The sequence below is a fragment of the Cynoglossus semilaevis genome, chromosome 4, assembly GCF_000523025.1.
Source record: "Cynoglossus semilaevis isolate Cse_v1.0 chromosome 4, Cse_v1.0, whole genome shotgun sequence".
In the NCBI taxonomy this organism is placed as follows: domain Eukaryota; kingdom Metazoa; phylum Chordata; class Actinopteri; order Pleuronectiformes; family Cynoglossidae; genus Cynoglossus; species Cynoglossus semilaevis.
Window position 1 is genome coordinate 18,496,174 of NC_024310.1, and position 25,139 is coordinate 18,521,312.

The 25,139-nt window shown below is 38.8% G+C and overlaps 2 protein-coding genes across 4 annotated transcripts; one reads left to right on the forward strand and one right to left on the reverse strand.

Moving 5' to 3' along the window:
* fam168a (family with sequence similarity 168 member A) lies at nucleotides 1-19,808 on the reverse strand. Of its 2 annotated transcripts, XM_008309780.3 has the most exons (8): nucleotides 19,646-19,808; nucleotides 9,791-9,901; nucleotides 9,331-9,422; nucleotides 6,893-6,973; nucleotides 5,160-5,305; nucleotides 4,870-5,056; nucleotides 4,201-4,327; nucleotides 1-4,065 (listed from the first exon to the last, which is right to left on the reverse strand). In XM_008309780.3, exons 2-7 carry the CDS (start codon nucleotides 9,850-9,852, stop codon nucleotides 4,215-4,217), a joined length of 681 nt encoding a protein of 226 aa, XP_008308002.1. In that variant the 5' UTR covers nucleotides 9,853-9,901; nucleotides 19,646-19,808; the 3' UTR covers nucleotides 1-4,065; nucleotides 4,201-4,214. The 2 variants fall into 2 exon arrangements, with proteins under 2 accessions (XP_008308002.1, XP_008308003.1); XM_008309781.3 differs by lacking the exon at nucleotides 9,791-9,901.
* Nucleotides 17,271-25,079, forward strand: kbtbd3 (kelch repeat and BTB (POZ) domain containing 3). Of its 2 annotated transcripts, none has more exons than XM_025054885.1 (10): nucleotides 17,271-19,274; nucleotides 21,324-21,603; nucleotides 21,706-21,871; nucleotides 22,100-22,282; nucleotides 22,370-22,543; nucleotides 22,627-22,920; nucleotides 23,317-23,559; nucleotides 23,640-23,930; nucleotides 24,025-24,174; nucleotides 24,280-25,079. In XM_025054885.1, exons 2-10 carry the CDS (start codon nucleotides 21,335-21,337, stop codon nucleotides 24,409-24,411), a joined length of 1,902 nt encoding a protein of 633 aa, XP_024910653.1. In that variant the 5' UTR covers nucleotides 17,271-19,274; nucleotides 21,324-21,334; the 3' UTR covers nucleotides 24,412-25,079. The 2 variants fall into 2 exon arrangements, with proteins under 2 accessions (XP_024910653.1, XP_008308000.1); XM_008309778.3 differs by lacking the exon at nucleotides 17,271-19,274 and adding an exon at nucleotides 19,928-20,955.
* The last annotated feature ends 60 nt before the right edge of the window (nucleotides 25,080-25,139 follow it).

Below are 25,139 nucleotides of genomic sequence, written 5' to 3' on the forward strand. Positions count from 1 at the left end.
TTTGTGAAATATTTCATTACATATGAATATTTTCAACATAATTCTACTTTGTTTAACATGGAAACTAAGGGGGAAAACGTGGAATTGTTATTTACAGGTAATTATGTTACTGGTCCGGCCCACTTGACGTCTAATCAGGCTGATTGTGGCCCCTGAATCAAAATGAGTTTGGCACCCCTGGTTTAGGGTAACTGGTAGTTAGTTGCAAAGTTCATGGTGATGCTAAATGACAGGAAGATAGAGTCAGAGCAGAGGGTTGGAGCGGGAGGAGAGAGGGCAAAATGAAAATGTTCTCTTAAGAGAAAGCTGTGGCACAAAGTGTAAAAGAGGGATTAACAGGACACAAAGAGAAATATAAAACGAGCGAAACAGTCAAATATTACACCAGGACAGCAACAGATAAACAAACACCGTCACAGGAAGTTAGACAGAACAGAGACTCGAGTTCACCAGGTACTGGGAGGGAAACAAAAAAACAAAGTCTTAGCAAATAAGTTGGCGAAATATGGCACAGAACAGAGGGCATGGAGGGTTTTCAAGACATCTTTCTATATTGACGTTGCATCCACGGGACAAAGATGGCCAGAGCATTATGGGAACTTTCCTTTCCTCTCTCCACTCAAGTCAAGACTAATGCCATCCATCTATATTAAACCACACGCCTCACAAGGTCTGTAAATGTGGGAGTTTGAAATCTGTGAACACAGAGCAGTCAGGCCTGGACTTTTTGCAACAGGTCAAAACCATGAAGACCAGTGGTTCTCAAACTACGGTATGTTTATCATCAATGGTACTTACGCTGCAGTGGTATGGAAGAGAATCAATTTCTTTTAAAAACAGACAAATAATTGTATAGGTGGAAAAAAGGCCGTTCTTCATTTTCTGTTAGTCCACCTTTAAAAACTGTTTCCTTGAAAAGTTGGTTTGTGTCGAAATATTTTTTTGCCAGGGTGTTCTGCATATTCCCGCTGTATTTACAGACCTTGTTCCATAATGTGAGAAAAGTCAGGAAAGAGAAAAAAAACAGTTAAAAGCACAAACAGTAGCTGCCACATTGATGCAACCATGCTGGGCTAGAAATACATAACTGTACCACTTGCTGTATAAATATACTGTTTTTTTTTTAAACATAGTGATCCAATGCTATAGTTAAATACAGCTGAATATTATGCATACCCATTATGTTTAATCGACCAGAGGGGAAATGGGGAAAAAATGGGGCATACACAAGTCCAAAAAAAAATAAAAATACTGACAGAAGACGTGGTTGGTTAAATAAATTCTAATGACATGCCACATCACTGCTGTCGCATGAAAAAACACTTCATTTCCATCCCCACATCTTCACCAGATGAGGTGACGACTTCCTGACCCTTTGTTCCAACAGCACGCACCCTGTGCCCTCTAAAATACTGGGTCATACAGGAAAAAAAAAAAAAGGCTCAAAGATATGTGGCTTTCATCCGACAGCAAGATTATGCAATATTTTCTTGAGAATTAACCTACTAGTGTACAAACACCAGGACTAAGAATACCTCAAAACACTCCACATTGGGTTTTTTTTTTTATATATTTTTTTTAACTTTTAATTACAATATAAACTGCTTCCTCCTCACCCTTTGCACTACAAAGCCTAGGTACCTGTTGCTTAGCATTAAATTGTTATCATCAAGTTCTCTTATGTTGTGCAATATTTCATCACAAAGTTATTCAATACCCACGTCCCAAAGATTTCTGATATGTTCTACTATTCTTAGCATTAACTGTAATAATTATTGTGGGCTGTATAAAAAGCCCTGCAATCCATATTTAAGAGATTACAACAAATAGCAATTAAAAAAAAAATTAAAATCAATCCAAAAGGCTGATAAAAGTGTTCAACAGCCCAGAGGCATCCCTCTTGTTTTTATTGCAATAACAATCCACTTCATCTACCTACCAGCACTGTAAATGCCTTTTGATATTCCAACCTGTACTCTATAGATCATTAATATTTGAAACTCTTATTTTTAAAGCCACAGGCCTCGTCTATTTATTTATTTACCACCAATGAAAACTCTGCATCTGCCCCCCCCCCCCCAGTTGTGGACCAATAACCAAAGACCGAGTAAGACGTGTGAACTTTACTCTGAAAAACCTAGCCTTAACGAGTTAACTACTGCATTTTATGTCATTACTTAATTACTGTTATTATAATTGTTGAAGTTTGCCATCTAAACATAAAGGAATACTGAAGTTGATGAAAACACAGTAAAAAGAGGTTGTTTTTCCCACACAATACTGCTAAAAGTCTAATGGTTCGCTACTGATCAAAATCCTGCTGCTCTTTCACTCCACACAGATTTCTCCTGTAGTCGAGCTGCTGCATCGGCAATGAAAATCTTAAGAAATTATTAAAACAGTTCGAAAATTTGGCTTAAAAACTCCTGGATTAGACTGTGTTGAAGTAGTGTTACTGCTTCAGTGTGGTTAAGAGGAGATCTTATGGCACCAAGAAGCAAAATGAAGGACTGAACCATTCATCGTCTGTATGACAGTCCATTATTGACTGTGTGCTCGAGAGTCTGGGTTTGTCTTTGCACCGTGTTTGATTATTAGTCCTGCTCTGGAGAAAGGGAGGAGGAGGAGACGGCGTTTTGTTTAAGGTGAGAAAATCGATGTATGATATGTTTAGTGCAAACAAAAAAAATTGCAGAGGTGTGAGTGCAGTTTGTTGCAGATGAAGATGTGGAACCCAAATGCCTGGTACTTAGAAATGAAATCACGGACTTTACATGTCGTCATCGCCTCCTCTTTCCTCACCAACTGCTCAATTTGTCTTGTCCTGCTCCCATCACTGGCGCCAACACATTCCCTTTAACTCACTTCACTCCTGTCTGATTTTGCCTTGTGCAAACCTTATGTGATTGTGTGTGTTTGTGTGTTGGTCAGTTAAAAGCAGAGCTCACTGATGCTGAACTTTAACTGCTACCATGTGATTGTGTTTTTTAAATCACCCTGTAGGAGGCAGTGTGTGTGTCTGTGTGTTATGTTTTTATCGCTTTGAACATGTGTAAAAGTGTGCATGACTACCCGTGCAATTGTCTGTTAGTGTAATCTTTTAGTAAACGCATCAACTTATGCCAACCGTGTGAAAAAAAAAACTAAAAAAAAAACTAAACTGCATAGAATGTGGCGTGAAGGAGGCAGCAAGATCTAAAGTCTATATGCTAGGCTCTGGGCTAAAGTTGTGCATGCATTAGTGTGAATGAAAGCCAGTAGGCAGTGGGACACGGCATGTTGAGGCAGGGACGCGTATGACAAGGGTGAGGGGACAAAATAACTGCAAGACTGGTGGCCATGTGCTGGAAGACGATCGAGGTTTGGCAGGAAGTGAAACAAACCAGGTGAGAAATAGATGAAGATTAAGGAAGAACCAAGGAGGCGAAAATACAAACGCGATATGATTGAATGTGGTAAAAAAAAAACCAAACAAAACAAAAAAAGGTTAAATACCCCCCTCCCGAAAACAAGCTTCATTATGTTCAAACCCTGTGCTGATATCTAGTTGTTAAAAAGTTTGGCAGCATAAGTCAGTAAGTCTTTGTAGTGGATGATGGAAATGATAACGAGGAGTAAGTGCCCAATATTTTCCAGCCAACTGAGCAACAGCAGGCAGGATATACACACACACAAACATGCACGCACACACACACAGAGAGACAGGAGACACCTTGACACCTATGACTGGTCAAGAGTCCTTCTGGAGTTCCAATAACAGACGCAGCGAAGAAGGAAATAGGAAATAAAATAAAAAACCCAACCCTATAAAATAAAGTAATGACTGTTTGGCAAATGAACTGAAAAAATAATAATAAAAAATAAAAACCAAAGCAGCGTTTGTAATATTGTTAAGAGAATGTGGCATAATATAAAAAAACTAAAAAAAAGAAAAAAAAAAAAAAGAAAACATAATAAAGTGGCTGTTGCACTTTAGTTTTGTTCAGACAGGTGCCGAGTTCCCATGGTTACCAGCGAGAGCCCGTGTGAGATTTGAGCAGTTGCATACGATGGTGGACTCCAGATCTGGGTGAGGGATAAAGGTGTGGATTAACACAGAGGTGGTAATGTTTGTTTAAAACAAAAAAAAAGGGAAGGGACACAGAGGTGGTAATGTTTGTTTAAAAAAAAAGGGGGCGGGGAGGTAGGGCAGACACTCACATGGTGGGTTGGCTCTACCAGTGGGGGGGTACGTAGCTGTACCCAGGTGTCCCTTGTGGCCTGTAGGTTGGCACAGTAACTGGGTGAGCTCCAATCGGTGGGTGCTGGGGTGCTGTCAGCAGGGTCCCTACAGGAAGTCATCAACAACACGGTGAATACAGTAGTCTGTTCATCATAGTTGTAAATGTGTCTGTTTTTATGGAGCAGAACTTTCTGGAGACAAGGTTATTGGTTTCAGACGTATGTGAGGTTACTCTTTACGGCGTCATAATCTGGTTGTCACTACGATTATCTCAGGCACTCTGAAGTGTTCAAAACATTGCAGCACTCCATCGCAAAAGAGTGAAAAGTCTGTCTGTAGTTTTAGTTTCTCAGTCTTGGTTTCGTGAAGACGTTTCACCTCTAATCAAAGAAGTTTCTTTAGTTTTGAACTGAATGAAAACACTTGTAATCACACCAGTTGGTAAAAAAAAGGATTCAGGACAACCAGAGTTAGGAACCTGTCCAAACATGTCTTTCTGTAGGTACCAAGTGCAACTCAACCTAAACACTCCTCTCTGACTGTCTGTAACTGAACACTGCCAGTGGTTTCCAAAAAGGCAATCATAACAGTTTTGGGTAGACCCCTGACATAAGGAGACACTAAAGAGCAACTTTTGCTCACGGTACCTGCGCTCATAGCCATAGTCGTCCCAGCGACCATTCCCATGGCAGCCATGCCGTTGTTGCGTGGGGCTGGTACAGGGACAGGAGCAGGATAGAGGGCTGTGGACGGGATGCTGTTAGGCTGCACCACAGTGGTGTGATGGATCACATGTGGCTGAGCCGCATACACTGGTTGGGTGTAGTATGCTCCCTGTCAAAACGCACACAGGAGAGGGATGGTGAGAGGGTGGTGATGGTGCATCTTCCTTAAGCCAGGACCAAACGTTCAGAAGACACAACAAGTGTGTCCTTACCTGCGCATAAATGTTCTGCTGCGGATAGGCACTGCGAATGGGGTACATAGCTGCCGGGTATGGGGTGGCAGTGGGGGTGTAGGGCGGAGGTGCTCCATTTGACTGGGTGGGTGGCACCTTGTACGGGGTGCCTGCAGCAGTATATCCTGACGGAGGAAGAGATAGAAAGAAATGATGGGAAAGATATCAAGCACATCAAAACAAAACAACTAATATCAATTTTTTTTTTGTTAGTTTTTTTTTTAAATAAATAATAATTTAACAGTAATTTAATGTTTTATTTTGTTTGTGATATATATATATATAAATAAACTATGCACATCTGTAAATCCAATTTTTAGGTACACATTTGTGAAATAGTGTTTGCTAAAGTAGGACACATTTTACAATGTGGATTGATCGATGTGGGTAGACAAAATCTACCAGGTTCTACCTTTTGATAGGTGACCTAAAACATCAGTCTAAATAAGCACATCAGCATCTAAAAATAGGTAAATGGGAATTGAATAAATTTTGTTTTAAAAGAATAACTTTTAAAGAATAACACCAAATTTGACGCTACATTAGGATGTTACTGTGTCTCTGGGGTGCAGTAACCCCTAACAGCCACACGGGGGAGCCTGAAGGTTAAACATGCTAAGAGCTAGCTCACGCTGCTGCAGTAGCAGGTCTTATGAAAGCTTCCCCTCACACAAGGACAAACGAACAAAGAGATGCTGAAGCTGCTCTGTGTGCGTCTGAAAGCATGTGTGTTTGCGCATAATCTCTCACACCCACATTCTTTACCCCGGCATGTATGCAGGGCATTAGACCTCAATAGTGCATGACTGGTAGACAATAGCCCTGCTGACAGAAAACTGTTTGTTTGTTTAATGGACTTAAGGAATACAGACATCAACCAAGATGCAGTTTAACAGAGCTTTAACTAGCTTGTCTGAAAAAAAAAAATCAAACAAACAGACGTGGAGCTTTAACTAGCTTGTCTGAAAAAAATAAAATAAAAAAATCAAACAAACAAACAAAAAAAAAACACTGAAGTAATGTTTTCTGTGCAACCATCAACATAAACATCATCAATCTAAACAACAAGGCTCCAGCTGTCAGCTATGACAAAGATACATAAGCATTCTGTCAGCTATGACAAAGATACATAAGCGTTGTTCAAAGCTACTTTGTGGGAATTTAAACAATAATCTAATTAAGTGGAAGCTTTGTAGGCATTTTTACACAATAAGGATAATAAAATCAAGTTTTTTTTTTAAATTCACCTATTTTGGTTGACTACTGAATCAATAAATCTACCAAGTGAAATCAAACAATATTTATTTTCTTTCATTTTTCATCCGCCTACTCTGTTCATAGAGGAGTTCAAACTCACTGTTTCTCTACAGCTTTGAGACAAGAAAACAAATGCTCTATCTCCACCTATGGACTGGAGTGTGCATCAATGTTACTGGTGTGCAAGACATTGGACAGACTGGTGTGATTACATGCACCAATATTTGACTGCATTAATTTGTCTGCTACTAAGCAACATAAATGTCTGCACTAAAGATTGAGCTCGAGACAAACCTTAGCTTTAATTTGATTAAAAAATGGTTAAAACTGTTAAAACCATCAAATCATACATCTTTACCGAATTAACAAAATTGAAACACTAACTCTAACTCTTAACACTTAGTCAATAACAAGACGCTTCTTTAGATGGAATTCCTGTTTATGTTGGAGCTCACCTGGTGGATACCCAGGACTTCCCGTTTGATAGAGGTTGGGTGTATAGGTGGGAGCTGTGGTAGGATAGCCTCCTGGGTAGCCTGTGAGACATTGGAGAAAACAGGAAAAAAAAAATAGTCACACATCTAAACAGAGCACATTTTCACACAGGTTCAGAACAGGACGTGCACAGATGGAGCCACTAAAAAAAACATGTCTGCCCCAACTGCAGACTCGGCAGGATACGTCTCACATGTCATCTAACGCACCCACCAGGTTGTTAAGAGGTAGATAAATGCAGAAATTTTAGCGAGGCACTAAGACACATTAATACACACAAACAAAGTGTTGTATTGTGAGTCAGCATTTAGGCGCATAACAGCAGATTTTGACCTGAGAAAAATGATTCACAGTATAAAAAAAGGGATGAGATCAATAAGAAGTGGTGTATAAAAAAGGAGCAGAAACGAATGTGTTGCTCACTGTTATGGGCTGTCAGACAACTGCCTGTTAAATCCAGCTCTGTCTATAATCAAGAAAAGCTTCATGTATCTAGGTCAATATACAGCCTATATACAGTACAGTGCAGCTAAGACAGGATGGTAATAATAACTAAAATCTTAAAAAAGAATAAAGAGTTAAGAATTTTTGCAGGGAAGATAATTTGAGAATCTGCTCTTTTCTGTTGTTATCTATCATTAGAAATTCATACTGCTGTTTTTGCTCCCTACTGCTGGTCAGACAAAAACAGAAATCTGAAGACATCACCTTGGAAACAGGGAAACAGTGGTGAAAAAATACAAGCAATTTCAACAGCTACAATTGATATCTAAAACAGGACTTGTTGAATTCACACAGAAATTAACACAAACTTACATTACATGATAGAGTAACAGATGTTCTTGTCAGGTTTTATGGAAGAACAAATAGTCCATTGTGTGCAAAATGTTAAATAAAGGTTGGACAAAAGATAGTGTAACGTTAAACTTGAAGAAGTCTGATGTGGGCTCATTTACATGCTTAATAAAAGCCTGCTTCCTGTAAAGAAATCTGTCGACAACACCTGGGCGATGATCTCTGCAACACTGCACATCTGATGTGTTTTTTTTCTTTTACACATGGACTGGTTTACAGTTCTCCATGTTCAATAAAACAACTAGGATATTGTTTTCATAGTAATGCTGTATCCACAGATTTCTGTTTGAATTCAACTTAAACATTCATTCACACACTCACATAAACATTAACATTAGTAGTAGGCCAATTAAAAAAAAATCAATTAATAATTGCAGCCTATATGGATAACTATAAATAAATCACATTTTTATTCAAATAAATTGTTGACAAAATGAGCAACAATTTTCAAATGACTTTTTTCATTGCTGAACGATACACATAAGAGTGAACTTGAACAAAAAGTGTTTCACACACAAACATTTAAAAATATATGTATAAACATATCAATACAAATATAAGCAAACATGTATACACACACGTATATATATATATATATTCACATATGCATACACACATTTTATATTTGTACATACAAAAAGACTAGCTAGAGTTAACTTTGTGCAGGTAGCTGATCCTGAGACTAATTTAAATATTGACATTGACAAGACTTTTTTTATTTCCCATTATGATCGGGCTGGAGTTAAATAAGTCAGTCAACAAAAAATCAATATCTATATAGCTTTGTATTGTTTAAATGCATTTACATTAAGTGGTGAAAAAAAATCAATAAACATAGAATAGACCTTTTGTTAACGTTTGTCTGTCAAGATCATGCTGATCTTTAAACTGGGTCACACATACTGGGTGTCATGTTTACAAGCAGAAGTAAAGTGAACAGGGCACCACAGTAATCTCACTTTACTCCTCAAGCGTATTAAACAAAACACAGAGAAACTGGGGAAATGATCTCTTGCACCAGTTCAATTACGTGCCTTGTTGTATAAGAGGAAGTGTCTCGTGTGTCAAACATGTCAGAGTCAAATGTAAAGAGCTTGATGAAATTACTGTTGAGTTGACAATGTGAATAGGTTACACCCAAAGTGTCAACAAAACACAGACCAAAACATCAACTTCCCTTTTAACACATGCTGACGATCCTGAGCATATTCAGCTATCAAATGTGAACTATTCCTCATTTGTACTGTACAAAGTACTGTAGAAAGATATGCTTATGGCCTAATCTTGAACAATTGTCAACAGGGCTTTGGGCGGCCACTTTAATTTTATTATGATCATCCAACTAAAAAAAAAGTCAAAAGTCACAAGTAAATTTGTAGGCCAATCAACCATGTGGGGAAAAAAAACAATACCCTCCTATCGATGTATCTGTACTCCTCCTCTGACAGCTATAGTTAATCCATATAAACGGGCTAAATAACAGCATTTTACATTAAATCCATGCAGTGACATAACAATGTTGGCGTGAAATGTCTCATTTTACCTGTGAAGGTCATATTCTTGTGGTTTCCGTATGGGGTGCCAGGCTGCACAGGGCTGTAGACTGGATTCATCGTTGAAGATAATCTGTTCTTGCTGAGAGAGAAAAGCAGAGCGTAGGAGGGGACAGGGCCAAAATAAGAAAGGGACAAAAATAATAGGTAGATGCAAGACATATATATTAGCCAGAATATTTTTTGCACCCATTAGACATATAAACACAATAATCTCCAAGTCAGATTTAAAAGGCAAAGAAAGGCAGAAGGACGTTCCTTGCTTGCAACCACCAGCCTCATTAATGTTCTACTAAAAAAAAAGGCCCATTTTAACCAGGGTTTCAATGTGACATCGAATTCTGCTCGTCAACAGTTTCCAACCTGCCTTGTTTTCACCACTGCACCACCTGCACTCAAACCTGTGTAGGAATGAGTTTGTGTGTTTGTGTGTGCATGCGTGTCCCGTACCTCTTGTGCGTGTCTGGTTGATACATGAAACTGAATTTGTCTGTGGGATGCCCGCTCGCCATTCTTGCTGTATGCAAATGAGGAGGAAGGAGTGGGAGTGGATATGCAAATCTGAAATTAAAACAGCGAGAGGTCATGATTACAACGAAACACAGGAGAAAATAAAAACAAACAAAAAAAAAAAGCAAGCAATAGTGCAACAGCAAATGGTTAGTGGTAGCAGCAGGGGGTGGCAGTGATCAGGAGAGTGTGTCTGAGTGACTGAGTGTAAATTATAGCCATCAATAAATGTGAATGTGAAACTAGGTTTCATCCTGTTCAAAATTTTATCTGAATATTATTGAGCTTGGTCAAATCTTAGTAAAAGTTGCAAAATGAATCCTTTTCAAGATGCACTGTGATGTGGACACTAACAGGGATTTGATTCAGGGATGGGACATGAAAGATAATTTTAAAAATTCCAATAATTATATTAATATTTTTGAACAGTTAATGATGTGTATTTTCTAATTTATTTAGTTTGACAATTGGATGTATATGAAGAAATAGTAATAAACAACATTTTGTTCTAATAGCATAATTTAGCATACTCATTATTGAAGAAAATGTAGAACACCTAAAAACACTGTATATTTTTGGAACATGTTGCCAAGTGAAGGAAATCATAATTGGTCAAAATTGATGCCAATCATCTCTGCACAATGCATCAGGAGTTAGTCAGTAATTGGATTTCAAAGTGATTCCACTCAAATCTCTTCCCGCTTGATTTCAATTAGGCATGGATACATGGATTTATTAGCCATGGTAAGCATTGCCAGCTTTGTCTCAGTTGCAGTCTCTCAGCCTATTGTATGTATATAGTGTGATGTGCTTCATAAAAATAATGAATACAAGCAGCAAAGAACAAAGCAAAGATAGTATATGAAAGAGTGCAACACGCCCAGTGAGCAGCTGGGTGACAAAAAGAGCAGAACAAAGGAACAGCGGACAAAACAAGGTACTAAAAAAGCAGTGTCTTGCAGCGGGACATGAATGAGCAGGACCAAGTATAAATGAGCCAGAACCACGAGAGCTTTGCACAAACAGAGCCTCGCAGCCAAGAAATAAAAAGAGAAATGACGCGCGAATGTGTGCATGTGTGAATCTGAGTGTGTGCATGCATCAAACCCGACTCACTATAAATCACCTAGCCTGACTGTCCATACTACTGTTGACTGAGCCTCTGTTCCTTAAACTGTAATATAATATTTCCTAAAAGTTTCAGGGTTGAATCCAGGTTGAGCATAAACTAATTTCTCCAAAGCTACATGCTTTCAAAGAAACAAACAAACAAACACAAAATGTACAGTTCCTTACACAAAACCTTCAGATACCCCTTGTATGTGACATGTTGTGCATTCATTTAGTCCATTATGGGCTACAATCAAACCATGTGATCTAACAACTCTTAAAAGAAGATCAGCTCCTCATAAAGACAAAAACAAGTTCTTAGATAGTAAAAACCAATATTCAAAATTTGCAAAAAAGTGACTGTATAAGCATATATACATACAGTTATTTTATATACAAGTACTGTGCTACTAAACACAAACACAGGCACACACGTAATGATACACGTTAATACATTTCTGATGTCTTATATTCAAACATTTTCTCTTTCCATATCAAGGTTAAAGCCAGTAATTTACAATTTTTCTGCAACCCCCTACTGTTTTATTTAAAAGACAATTCTAACAAAACAATTCTTTCAACATAGGAAATAAAATTGTATAAGTGAAGTTCTAACTTTGTTTTAGGCATTACTAAACACTACTGCAAACTATTCATGAGGGTAAGAGCAGAATCTTTTTTTTGAAAAACAACCCTTTGTAACAAACCCTAATAACTGTAGATTTTTTTCCATTTCACACTTTTTAATGATTGTTCCCAGTAACAAATCAGCCGTGACATTTACTGAAACAGGAAATTTTGTCTCAAAGGAGAGGAGGAGAAAAACAAGAAAATGTTTAAAAATAATTACCACTGCACTTGTTCCGTACAACCTCCTAATGCACTTGTAAATTTTTATTTGAATTAAGTTTAAATGTGTAAACTAATGTGTTTCACACCACTGTGTGGTGTGAAAGACACAATAGGCATTACCACAAACAAGCCACTCAAGCCACCCTTAGGTTAAGGGTCTCAACCTCCAAATACTCATTATATATCCAATTACTGCTGTGAATGAATAGACATGTTCATTATATGTGTGTGTGTGTGTGTGTGAGAGAGAGAGAGAGAGAGAGTGAGACAAAGGTGTTGGAAATTTAAGGTGAGAACAAGGCAGCACAACATGTCTAACAAGTGTGTGTGAAAAAGAAATAGAAGGAAACGCGAGACAACAGAAAAGCCAGAAGTAGGAGTGTCCAATTAAACATGTCTTTGTTTTAGGTGTAGGTGGGGTGCAAGATGCTTTATGTACATCAGGATGTCAGTCAATGATGTGTTACTTGCTCACACTATTTTAAACCTGACAATGATGTCTCAAGCCCAGAATCCCATTTTTGCAAACTGAAAACTGAAATAATAACCTATTACACCAATTTGCATCTGTTTATGTTTATGATGTGCATGATGCATGTGGATGATGCATATGCAGAAAAACCCTCAGCTACTCAGTAGGAAAGTACAAAATAACAGACACAGTAAGTGAGTTTTTGCCTTAAATTTAGAAAAGTACCAGGAACTCCTTAGCTGCCGTGTTGTTGAGTGCAGACAGAAAGAGGCAGCTGCTACACAGCTAAAAGTGCTGATGAGGATGACATGGTGTCCTCTGGACAGAGTGCAGTGAAGCACATAAATGAGCACAGTGATCCGGTAGTGTTCTGTCTACAACAGTAATATAGATATTGGGCGAAATGCACAAGTTGTTAAGCATTACTATTGTACTTCAGTTTGTGACACACACAATTATTATCTTACTTCTGTTCAGTACACGCAGCGTTGAGTGAATGAATGCATGATGTTGTATTTCTCCCAGCACACTGAATCCAAACAACCATTTTCAGCACAATGAAAGAAAATTGTGAAAAATAACAAAATGAATCTAATAACATAACAAAGGCATTTCTGCACACCACCTAATAACATAACAAAGGCATTTCTGCAGTAAGTAAGTAAGACCACGTTCTGTAATCACCTCTTACACTGAAATACATTTCCTTAACCAAAATAATTTTATTTTCAATTAATTGAATTTTATGCCTTTGTTCTGATGATATGACATTGCACTTTTATTGTGAAAATGCCCTATAAATCACTTTACACAAATTTCAGCTGAGCTGGATCCACATGTATCCCATGTGGCTACTGCACTCATGAAAAGATGTAACGAAGTTCTGTCAGCCATCATTCCTCTAGAGTCAAATGGCCACAGGCAACAAAAGTCCAAAGTGTGGTATATTATGCCATTCACTGCATGTGCCATATTAAACACAATCAGATCACTGTTTCTTGACCACTTAGAAAATGCAACCTTGCTGTAATTTGATCCTTCTGCCTTGGTACAAACCATACTTCAATGAGAACAGGGAATGGTGCTGTGCAGCAGCCCCTCCATCAGTGAAAGGACAGGTGTTCACGCAGGCTGTGGAACCAAAGATCAAATGCATGTAATGTCAAGCACCTTCACTTATCTGCTAGTAGTTTATCTCTCAGCAGGGTGCAAAAATCAAAGCAATAACTGAATCCCTTAACAGCCTTGAATTCTGGCTAAAGAAACAAGCCCTTCTCACTCTGTCACTGAGTGCCTGACCGCCATGATGAAAGGGAAAGACATTTATCAGAAAATTGGATTTACACTGAAAACGGGTGCTGCTGCAAACACAAAATGCTGCCGATGTGATATGCTATATTGGTAAAACGTGGGTCCTGGCAATATGTCCAAGTTTTTACAATAATATATACTATACATTTTATATGCAATATAAAATCTGACCATATTGTTTATATCAATATGTACTTTTGCCCTAAGAAAAGGTTCATAAACCTGCCACTTTGCCTCTTTCTGATTGTTTCCTTTTCTGTCTTCAATTTCCCTCTGCCTTACTCCCTCTCCCTACTTGTCATACCCCTCACACTGAGCACGATGATGCAGCTCAATGCGCTTCCAATTAACAGATAAGTAGGAAACATTTGATAAAAAATACTTGCGGCTTGGTTATTTGTTGGTGGTTTTGGTTTGTAGTGTTAGATGAGCTGCAAAGTAATGTCTTCTGTTGAGAATGCTGGAAACCAGTTCAAACCCAAAAGTTCATGGAACTTCAAGTGTTTTCCATCACTTGCAACAGCATGGGGGACGCGCAAAGTGTGTGTTTGTGAGATGATTGGGAGATCAATTGAGCAACAGTGTGACTGGCAACTGAGAGCACACTTGACATTGGCTCTCCTCAATACAGTAGGTGGCATTACAACTTGAATTATGTAGTTCTTGTGTTTTTTTTATAGCAATATAGTAAATTGTTTACTGTTAACATCTAGCATGTGCATTTCCTTGAAATACATTTTTTTGGGAATATGTGACTGCTATATTTTGTTACCAGCGAGACTATTACACACTGACTGAATTGGAATTATTTCTAAGAACTCTGCTAATCTCTGCAACTGTGCAATGAGAGGTTATTGAATTGAAGCGTATGCCTTCAGGCTACCACAGTAAAACAAACAGTAGCTCCCTAACCACTTTGAAGATTATGTACATGTTTTAAATGCCTATAAATACAGTATAGTTCAAGACCATAACACAGGTTTTATTTCATAAAGGGAGATTCCAGCACCCTGGGGGGAGGATGAAGAGGTATTAATGAGGAAGGTGGAGAAAAGGATTGAATTAAACCACATACCCCCCCCCCCCACCCCACACACACAGAGTTCCGGAAAACCATGTATAATACCACACAACCCCCACATTGACTTCATCCTCCCACATAATGCCTCAGCAGGCGTTTACACTTTAGGCAACTAATCAAAAACTGGTAGGTGTTTCCACACTAGAGCACAAAAGAGAATAGAACCAACATTATTAAGTGTTCCCCAAATTGTATGAAAGTATAGTGACAGTATAAATACACAAAAATGCATAAATCATATAACTGCCTTACAGCTGCATGCCTGTGTGTTCCTGGGAAAGACACTTGGGCCTAAGATTCTTATCATTATGACAGCAGAGGAACTGACATCCTGTGCTCAGAAGCCGTAAAAAAAAAAAAAACTACCCAAGACATTAGAAAAATTCACTCACATTTTCTCTAGGTTATCTGAAAGAGTACTATAAATGTGTTCCAAATATTCACTTGGTACATGTGCCCAAACGTCTGGTACTGATAGAACACTAATATCAAGCACTACCTTAGAAGTATCTGTGAACAAAGTCATAGCAGACAACCAAATACAAGTTCAAGACCTGGGGCAATATTAAACGGCTGCGTGATGGAATCATAAATCCCTGCTCTGACTTGCACACATTCAGACCTGACCCAGAGCAATAAGCTTCAAACCCCCCAGGCTATTTAAGATCTAGGACACCGTCTCTCTCTCTCTCTCTGCTTTCTTCATCCTCCTCTTCCAGCTTCTCGTTCAAATCTTCTATTCTTCTTTTCTAAAACCCATCTCATCAGTCACACACCTCTTGGGTCTGGATCCCTGGATTGCAGGACAATACAATACTGGAAATCTAGTCTCAAAGTCTATAGTGGTGCTCCCTGCAAGTAAGGCTCTGACATTCATTTCACACAGGACAAGAAAATGTTGGATGGATGGCAACTGACTGACTGAACAGTTTCATTAAAAAAAGAATAGAAACACTTAATAATAGAAATTACTTATGCATTAAAAAGTACTAAAATAAATAAGCTGCAGAGGCAGCTCATACACACAAAAACACATACAGACAAATAAACACATGACAAGACTGCTTTATGACCATGGAGAGAGCAGTTAAACTGATGATAAACAATCAATAGCAGGAGAAAGTATTAACAGCAGACAGACATTATTGCCTGGGGTGAGGTGGGCGACAAAAATGGGAGGAGAGGGAGGAAAAAAAGACCATAATACCGTACTTAAAATAGAAACCACAATTACACCGAAGGAGTAGAGGAGAGCGTAGTGGAAATGATGCACTTCTAATTGCTTCATTCATTCATTTTAAAAGTTAAAATCTTTAGCCCATTCTTAGCCCATTAAGTCACGTCCTATTTATTGCATTTCTATCAAGGCTATGGTCTCAGTGGTGGAACTAGATAAAATTAATTTGTGGATTCAATACTACTACCTCCAGTCCTACCACTATTAATAATGATCTGATCACTTCAGATGCTTAAATGCAAACCTAGCACCAGAACAGGATTTAACAACTGTGAGCTATTTTCCCCAAAATACAGAAATAACTGAATAAAGATTCAGTATATTACTGGTAAGATACAAATTTAACTGTCCTGTTCAACAGGAAATGTGCAGAACATAATATACCTGTAGCATTTGAAAATGAAAAGCTACAACAAATATGCATTCCTCAGTTACAGTTGTTCAAATCAATAAATGATTCCAAGTTACTGTATATTTAAATGATGTACAATGAAAAATGTGGGCGATAAAATAGACGTTTATCAGATAACAATAATATTTCTAAAATAACCATCTACCAGGTTTCACTAAAATACACATGAATAATGAAAACAGATTCCAAGAGGTATTCACCTATACCAATAGGAATGAGAATCAAGACTGTACTTTTACTACACTGCTGTATTTTTTCTATAGGCCTCAACAAACACCACATTGATGATCGAACTGAGGGACATGTGGTGGGCCAAGATAAACGACGAGAAGGTGAACATGGAAGACACCATCTGCAAGTGTTTTGTTCGCGGATCCATGATGAGCAGCTCATTAAGTTGGTCAAACCACATGGGAATGAATTGCGGGGGAACAGACAGTCTGTTAGTGAACCGCTGACTTCTCTAACATTAAGTGACTCCAGCCTTCTTCAGTGTGACAGTTTTATGGTTTGCATTGTACTGCCAACCATTAATACACATGAAATTGCTCTCAACACACGCCAAAGCCACTGCTCCTCCTCTTTCCGGGGTGGTGGTGGCCTAGTGGTAAAGGAAGCGGACTTCGGTCCGGAAGGCCCCAGGTTCGAATCCACCAACTGCCAGGTTACCACTGAGATGCACTGAGCATGGCATCGTCCTCAAGCACTGGGCGCTGACCACAGATATAGAGCCACTATATTAAGGGATGCACAATAATTATTGACCCGAGGAAATGATGGCGTCATTTGGAAAAGTCTGATATTATAACAAAAAACCTTGCTAATATATGATTATAATTTTTTGTCAGCACTGAAGTGTGGAAGTTCTTTATTCAGGCACTCTAAGGCCGAGTCCAAGTGCTATCGATTTAATTGGAAAAAACAAAATCGCAAAAATGATGGTAATTGATGACTTGATATCAACATCTTATCTAGAGCATTATACCCATTATACCATAGACATGTGAACATAAAAAGGTCGCAAAAAACGTCTTTCAAACTGGGAAGGGAAACTTCTGTCACCATGTAACTGTGGACAATGCTACCAAGGACTGCACATTATGCTGCAAAGATTAATTACAAATAAACATAAAGACTAGCAGTCTAGTAGCGATTAGTCGATTTTCAGCCGAAATTTCAAGGCTTCAGTGACCAAGACATTCTTTGGTTGATTAAAGCCCTACTTTCCACTGTTATAGATTTTGACTGACCTAATTGGTTGCAAATCCTCCAGTAAGATGTGTACATTTTTGGTTTAAAGCATGGAAAGCTACGTGGAAGCTAGCTCAGAATTGTAAGCTTTGACAATTAACTTAAAGATTCAGAGTGAAGAGCTTTTATTGTTTCTTTAACTTTTGAGAACGTGACATGTTTTTCATACTCTTTCCTTTACTCAACTAACAGGCTAAATATGCCAAATATGGATTACATGGATAAAGAGATGATTGGGGAACTGATCCTACTCAATTTAAGGTCAATTTCTATTGCAGCAGTGTTGTCTTCTGTTTTACATATATTTTGAAAACATTTTGCACCCTTCAGGTAGAGGGAAGCTAAAGAAAAGTTGTTAAGCTGCAATGCAGGAAACTATTTGACAAGGTGCACCATAAACCTTCAGTTGAGAATCTACTTCTGCTCACTTTTAGTTTTAAGTCACTCATTTCTGTTACCTTGTTAAAAGATTTAAAGTAAATTTTCCACTCCCAATAAAGACAAAATGAATAAAAAGCCATTTATGTGACAAAATGTTGCTGGAATTAACTGGGATTTAATTCCCATTTAAACCCATTTAGGGCTTTCTAAACCAAACCCTGTTCATAAATACAATGACAAAGAGGATATTTGTCTGACTGACAAGACTAGCTAAAAAGACAAAAAAAAAGACTGTGTGCAAAGCCACCTTTTTATATAACTTCGTTTTTTATAATAGTGCATGTCACCCACAGTCCTAACACATTTTAAGGTTTAATTTTTTTCTGTAGTATTTAGAATGTGTGCTACAATATTTTTCTGAAATATATTTAAATGAGAATTGAACTTTACAATAGAGCAGAAAACAAAAACAATACAAAAGATGTAGAGGAGATATATTTACAATATCCAAGAGGTACCGATTTTTAATGTGTAAAAGAAATTTTATTCTATGCATCACAGTTTAAACATAAACAAAATCTATCTTTGCGTAAAATACGCATACTTTTTGCCAATGCAAACATTTGATTGAGTTGGCTTCATATTATTTTATCTAAATTTCAATTCTCTAAATTGTGAGTATTAATGATTTAAAACGATGTTTGTTATTTATGTAGTTTTTTTCTTATGCCTAAAACTTTTGCACGTCATTTAAATAAATAAAGACGCATATCAAAAACCGAGGCGTTTTTGTATCCCTACTATAAGTGCGGTCTTGATTCAGGCCTGTTCTGCACAATTCTGTTGAATTGCACCTTCAGGTCGCACTCAAATAACATGTTTGCACCAACTGCCGTCGCTGCAATAGGCAGTTGTTCTTTTGTTGTTCCTGTCGTAGCCTGCAGTATACTGCAAAGGGTGCACGCATTTGTGTTTTTCACTACAACGCTGATGGATATGTAGTTACGTTCGACGGCATGCACTGCATTCCACCGAGTAGTCTGTGGAAGCCAAAACAGCCATAGCTGGACAGAAATGGTCACACTCAAACAAGCTTTAAGACACCATTTTGAAAATCCACGAATTCTAGATAACAACATCGAGATGCCATCTTGCCAATTATGGCAATATTAGCAGCATGCTAGCGTCACGCAATTCAAACCATTCCGCCGCAAGAATCCGTGTGGGTCACACAATACTAATGTTAGCACAAGTCTTGTGTTAGCCTGAAAGGACGAGTGCTAACCCGCCGTAGCATCCCCGCATCTCTCGCACTGTGTAAGTCTCTCTGTCTCCACACGCTTCTGCTCTAATGGCTAATTAGCTTGTTAGCTCGGGCGCACGCAGCAATGACAATAAAAAACACACGCACTAAGTAACAGTGGAGCCCTGCGGCACACCAGCCGCTAATATCTACCATCAAGCTATAGAACATTATTGTTAAAAGAATAACCGAACTCGTCCTTACAACCATTTACATTCCGCTATTTAAACTAGCATATTTAGCCTAGCCCGCTAGTTCCCGACTCCATCTACCGACAACACAACGGAGGACAATTGAAAGGATACGGAGAGGGAAGAAAGGGTTGAAAAAAGTCTGCACATAAAAAGAAAAATGTTGTTAACAATAAAAAGCCTATAAGACTCACCAAAGTCTTGACGAAACAAAGGGGGAAAACAACCGCTTTCCTCTGTGTATAGGTGCTCTCTCCTGTGTGACTGCCTCAGCTCAGGTCGGTTCAGACTAGCTCTGCTACAGCAGTGTTTAGTCGGGGCTAGTGGCGATGGGAAGACAGCTTTCACCCGGAGAGACGGAGAGAGGGACGGCCACTGTGTGGGGGATGGGGATGATGCACAGGCAGGAGGGAGGGAGAGAGGGGCAGAGGGAGGAGGGAGGGAGAAGGACAGAGGGATGCAGGGATGCAGAGAGAGAGGGCCCGGTTTTCATAACAACAACAATAATAATAATAATAATAACATAATTGTTTTAGTTCTACGTCAATAATAAAATGTTTATGACCAGTGTAAGTTAACAAGAGGACATGTGAGGTAACATCTGATCACCACTACAATGTAGCTATTACTACTTGATTTTTAGATTAGTTTGTTACTTAATAATAAAAATAAAGTTAATATTATAATGATGGTGATGATGATTATTATAATGAGTAGAACTTGTGGTATTGTAGCAGTAAAAGTAGCAATAACATTAATATAAGAAGACGTAGTAGGGGTCATTAACTAGTCATTTTTATTCATTGCAACAACAACAAAAAATGCATCGGATGTGCCGCATAAAACCCTATTTACAAACTATTTTTGTTCAAACACACCTTATGGAGATAATTACGATGTTATACCTGCACAATTAATGTATCCAATGGAGAAAACATATCTAGACGTATAAATATTATTGTGACAGGGTATGTGACAGGGTATGCAGAATACGAAGTTTTTTAATCTTTCAATATTTTTCCCCCTAATCCACACACCACGAGAATTACTCACAGTAAATTTACGCCATCGTGTGGTATTAAAGTATATTGTACATTCATATTTTTACTTTATGGGTGTATTTATTTGAATATTTGTAAAAAAGAAACAAACAAACAAACATTATGTAGAAAATAAAAACAATTTTAGCTAATATAGTTAGATAGTTAATTTCTTCTGTACTGATAATAGCCGTCAATGACGGAGAACTATAATTCCCGGTAGCCCTTGCGCCTACTTATGACGTAAACAAAGGTAGCTGGCTACGTCGGTTCAATTCGAGAGGGCTTGACGAAGAGACGGTAGAAAAGAAATCCAACTAAAACTCGACCAAACCGCACTGTGACGATGTTAACCACACGAGATAGCGCAAAAACCAGGAAGGGTAAAACCCTCGCGTGATTTCCAGCTTCCGGAAGTTGCATTCATTCATCGTATAAGAAGAGCTGTCCGAGGTGCTGACATTGTGAGTATCGCTTTTATTTGATTCATTACCACTAGCCGGTGCACAGTTTTTCTAATTGCAATAGAATAGTTGGCAAACGTAAAAGGTACTTTTTGTAAGCTCTTCTACGGATTTTATGTAAATGCTCACTACTTTTCTGATTAAAATCAGTGTGGCAGACATTAAATTATGTGTTTTAAAAAATGTTTTCAGTGATAATATGTTAGGTTCCTGATAATCTGAAGTTGTGTGACATTGATACATGGATTTTCACTACGACCACTGTCTTCATTAAATTGGCTACAGTTACTATTACCGAGGAACATATCTGGCCTGGCTTTATTTTGTAAATCATTTTGACCATTTTGTACTTTTTGTAATTTTGTCAGAATAAGGGAAGATGGACGAAAATCAAGAGTCATCCACTTGCATCACCAACTGCAAAATCCACACCCTTTCCAACAGTCAACCTGGCATCGTTCCACAACAAAACGGGGCCCCAGAGCACCGGACCCTGCTACGGGTTTCTGAGTCCCATGGACTGCAGCTCCTCAGCATGCTCAGGTCATTGAGGGATCGAGGTTTGTTGTTTGACTTCACCATTAAGGTCCAGGATCGCAGTTTTGCATGCCATCGTTGTGTCCTGGCAGCTTGCAGTGATTTCTTCAGGTATCTGTCTAACTAACTATCTATCTAACCTGTCTTTCATTTCGTTTGTCTATGTATCTGTATATATAATATAACAATAACAGATGTCTTGTCTGTGTCTAGGGCTATGTTCGAGGTAGACATGAAAGAACGTGATGATGGGTCAGTCACTCTAAATGACCAGTGTCCAGTGGCAGTTGGTTCTTTTCTGGACTTTGCGTACTCTGGAGAGTGCCTCATTACAGACAGTAACATAGACATGTTGTTTCAGCTTGCTTCCTTCCTGCAGGTATAACTTTAATTAACTGGAAGCACACGCATGTGGTAGCAAACACTCTGTCTCTGTATGTTAATATTTCTAAGTTTTTAATTGGTTCAAAATCTAAAATGTTATGGAAGGTTTGAAAGCATGAAATATTAGAAGTAATGAAGCAATGTCAATTACCTGGTGTAATATGTACGGCATATAAACATGTGAACTGTTTATGGACCAGTTCTACTGTTTCTGTCTGCTCAGGTAGCAGTACTTTCCAGAGCCTGCAGTGACTTTCTGATAGGAACCATGGATCTATGTAACTGTCTGTCTCTCCTGTCTCTCGCTGAGGCCTATGGCTCAGCATCTCTTCTACGAAGTGCCAAAGAATTTGTGGTTCAGAATTTCTCTGAGCTTTCCAAAACTCAAGACTTCTTAGATATGCAGGTATTTCTGTAAAACAACAAAAACTGCTTGATTCATACATATACTGTATACTGTATATACTGTATCCATTTTTTTTTCTTTTTTCAGATAAATGTCCTGGAGATATGCTTGCGTTCTGATGCCCTAAATGTGCCAAGTGAAGAAGCGGTGGTGATGTCAGTCCTTAGATGGGTAAGGTACGATATCCCAGAAAGAAAGAAGTTGTTACCGGGACTATTATCCCTGACCAGACTCCATCATCTGCCTGCCCCTGACCTGAAGGTACAGTATGATCACTTACTTAATTCAGATTGAATGCAGTTTGCAGTTTTGTGTTTATCTTGCTGTCTTGCCTTCACATTCAGACACTGCAGAGTTCAGACACACTCCTTTGCAATGATGAGCCCTGCCTCACCCTGCTGTCCGATGCCCAAATCAGACACAACCAGTACAATGGTCTCCTCACTGACGCCAGACCTGCAACAACACAGAGCTACATTTACATCCATAAGACAGAGGAAAATGGTGAAATCCGCCACACTTTCTGCTACTGTCTGGAAACAGACCAATGGAAAGAGTTGCCAGCGGGAGATGGGACAGACGGATCGACCACATTTCCAGACCCGCCCGGATCATATCTGACCAGCTTTGCAGAGAAGGTTGATTTTTACAATTTGAATGTGTCCAATGTTAACAAATTCAACCTAGCTTTAACATTTTCAACATAAATGCAGCAGACTGGGCTTCTCTTTAGAAATGGATGCGTATCTATGTAGCAACAATACGTAGCTACATAGTACGATATGTTTCTATCATGGATGCGTATCTATGTAGCAACAATAGCTACATAGTATGATATGTTTCTATTATTATTGGTTAAAAAGCAACCTTAAACAATCACACGGCCTTAACAACCATTACCGTAGGAGCTAATGGTTTATTTAAAGTTAAGACAGTCCAGTCATTGCAATTTAGCCTTAGCCCTGCACGCACCTAAAGCACACCTTGTTTTTTATTAATATACACGTCCTGTTTTCCCACCCTCTCCACTTTAGATGTTTGTCACGGGTGGTTGTCGTGGAAACTGTTGCAGAGCAATTCGTCTGCATGTGGCAGAACCGATCCATGATGCCTCTGATGAAGTTTGGTGCTTCTGTCCCGTGACTCTAACCTGCTCCCCTGCACCAGCCTTGCTGAAGCCTCGCACCATGCACACCGCTGTGACCTGCCTGGACAGAGTGTACGTTATAGGAGGGCGGACGAAGGGAACCAGAGAGGGTGCTCCCCATTTGCTGGAGGTGACTCAAATATCCTTACAGTTATATTCATGGCAAAAGTAATTCTTTTACCATAACAAATATATGTTCTTTTGTTTTAGGTTGAGTATTACAACCCTCTGACTCAGACCTGGTCCTCAGTCAGCCCACTACCAACTGCCATCTTCTATCCTGAGGCCAGTGCCTGTGACACCGTTATTTACACTCTTGGTTCAGAGGTAGAAATAACGGACTCCTTCAACCCCTCACTGGACTGTTTCCTCTGCTACGACACCCAGCACGACCAATGGAGCCGCCTGGTGGCAGAGTTTGGTCAATTCTTCCATGCCACACTGGTCAAAGCGGTGTCAATTCACAATACACTGCACCTCTGTGACCTTTCCACATACAAGGTGGGTCGTTTAATGGGTACTGTGACTGCACAATACTCTGAGAGTGTTATCTATTTATATATACATTAACATTTTAAACTGTTTCCCCATCTAGGTTTACAGTTTTTGTCCTGATACCTGTGTGTGGAAAGGACAGGGGTCGTTTGAGTGTGCTGGCTTCAACGCAGGTGCTGTTGGTATGAGAGACAGAATCTACATCCTGGGTGGGGATTACTCTCCTGATGAGATTACTGATGAGGTTCAGGTATGGCAGAGACTTTTTTTTTCCAATTTGACCATATAACTAAATAATTGCCCAAACACTGAAGAATAATCTTTTACCCTCTTTGTCTCCCGGTCACCTGTGCAGGTGTTCTACAGTGGGAGGAGCCAATGGGAGGAAGTGGCACCCATGCCCAGAGCACTCACTGAGTTTCACTGCCAGCTCATCAGCTTTAACAGATATAGAGACCCATGGTGTGACCTGGTAGAAACACAGTAGTGACACAGTCATGTTTGACTGCACATCACATCCATGAGTGGATGTGCATGTGTAACAATAAGCAACGCACCGGGATGACTCTGTCCTGCCTGTAAACCCTACATGCATGTTGGACATCTCACAGCAACTACACAGAATAACAGTAAAGAAGAGTCTTGGCTCCACATCGCTTTTCTTACAAATCAACGCAAGACAAGAACAAGAAATTATTTTTATGTGTATATTTATTTATTTACAAACTCACAAATACAATGGAGATCGTATTTGTGAAGCCCTTTTGGTTGAATGGTCTTAATATTGTTTCTCCCATGGAGGAAATCTGATGAGCATGAGGATATACCAGAGACCTTCTTTTGGGAACTTATTATTTTTATTATTATTATTAGACTTTATAAAAGAAAATTGACTCAATGTAATTCAGATACTTACCTTACTCAGTGGCAACAACGTTATTGATCAATATTACACTGTAATTTAACTTACCTCCACCCGCATTCTTGTCACTCGATGCTAACCGGCGAAGCAGCATGAACGGTGAGCATCGACACAAACAGCTTTCAATGATTTTTGGACAAAAACTAAAAATGAAGCTGAGCCTAAGGTGCAACCAAATGTCTGCTGTAATCGCGATGTGTCAAAGTGTTGCTGAATAAATACTGCTAAAAGGAGGATGGTGTTGTACGACTTGTGTTATATTAATAATTTGAAATTGAATTGAATTTCTTTGC

Coding starts and splice junctions, on each gene's coding strand:
- kbtbd3 (XM_025054885.1), top strand. CDS start 21,335: ATGGACGAAAATCAAGAGTCATCCACTTGCATCACCAACTGCAAAATC. Junction 23,931..24,024: donor GTGACCTTTCCACATACAAG/GTGGGTCGTTTA, acceptor TTCCCCATCTAG/GTTTACAGTTTTTGTCCTGA. Junction 24,175..24,279: donor AGATTACTGATGAGGTTCAG/GTATGGCAGAGA, acceptor TCACCTGTGCAG/GTGTTCTACAGTGGGAGGAG.
- fam168a (XM_008309780.3), bottom strand. CDS start 9,852: ATGGCGAGCGGGCATCCCACAGACAAATTCAGTTTCATGTATCAACCA. Junction 9,423..9,790: donor CAACCAGACACGCACAAGAG/GTACGGGACACG, acceptor TTTCTCTCTCAG/CAAGAACAGATTATCTTCAA. Junction 5,057..5,159: donor AGCAGAACATTTATGCGCAG/GTAAGGACACAC, acceptor GCGTTTTGACAG/GGAGCATACTACACCCAACC.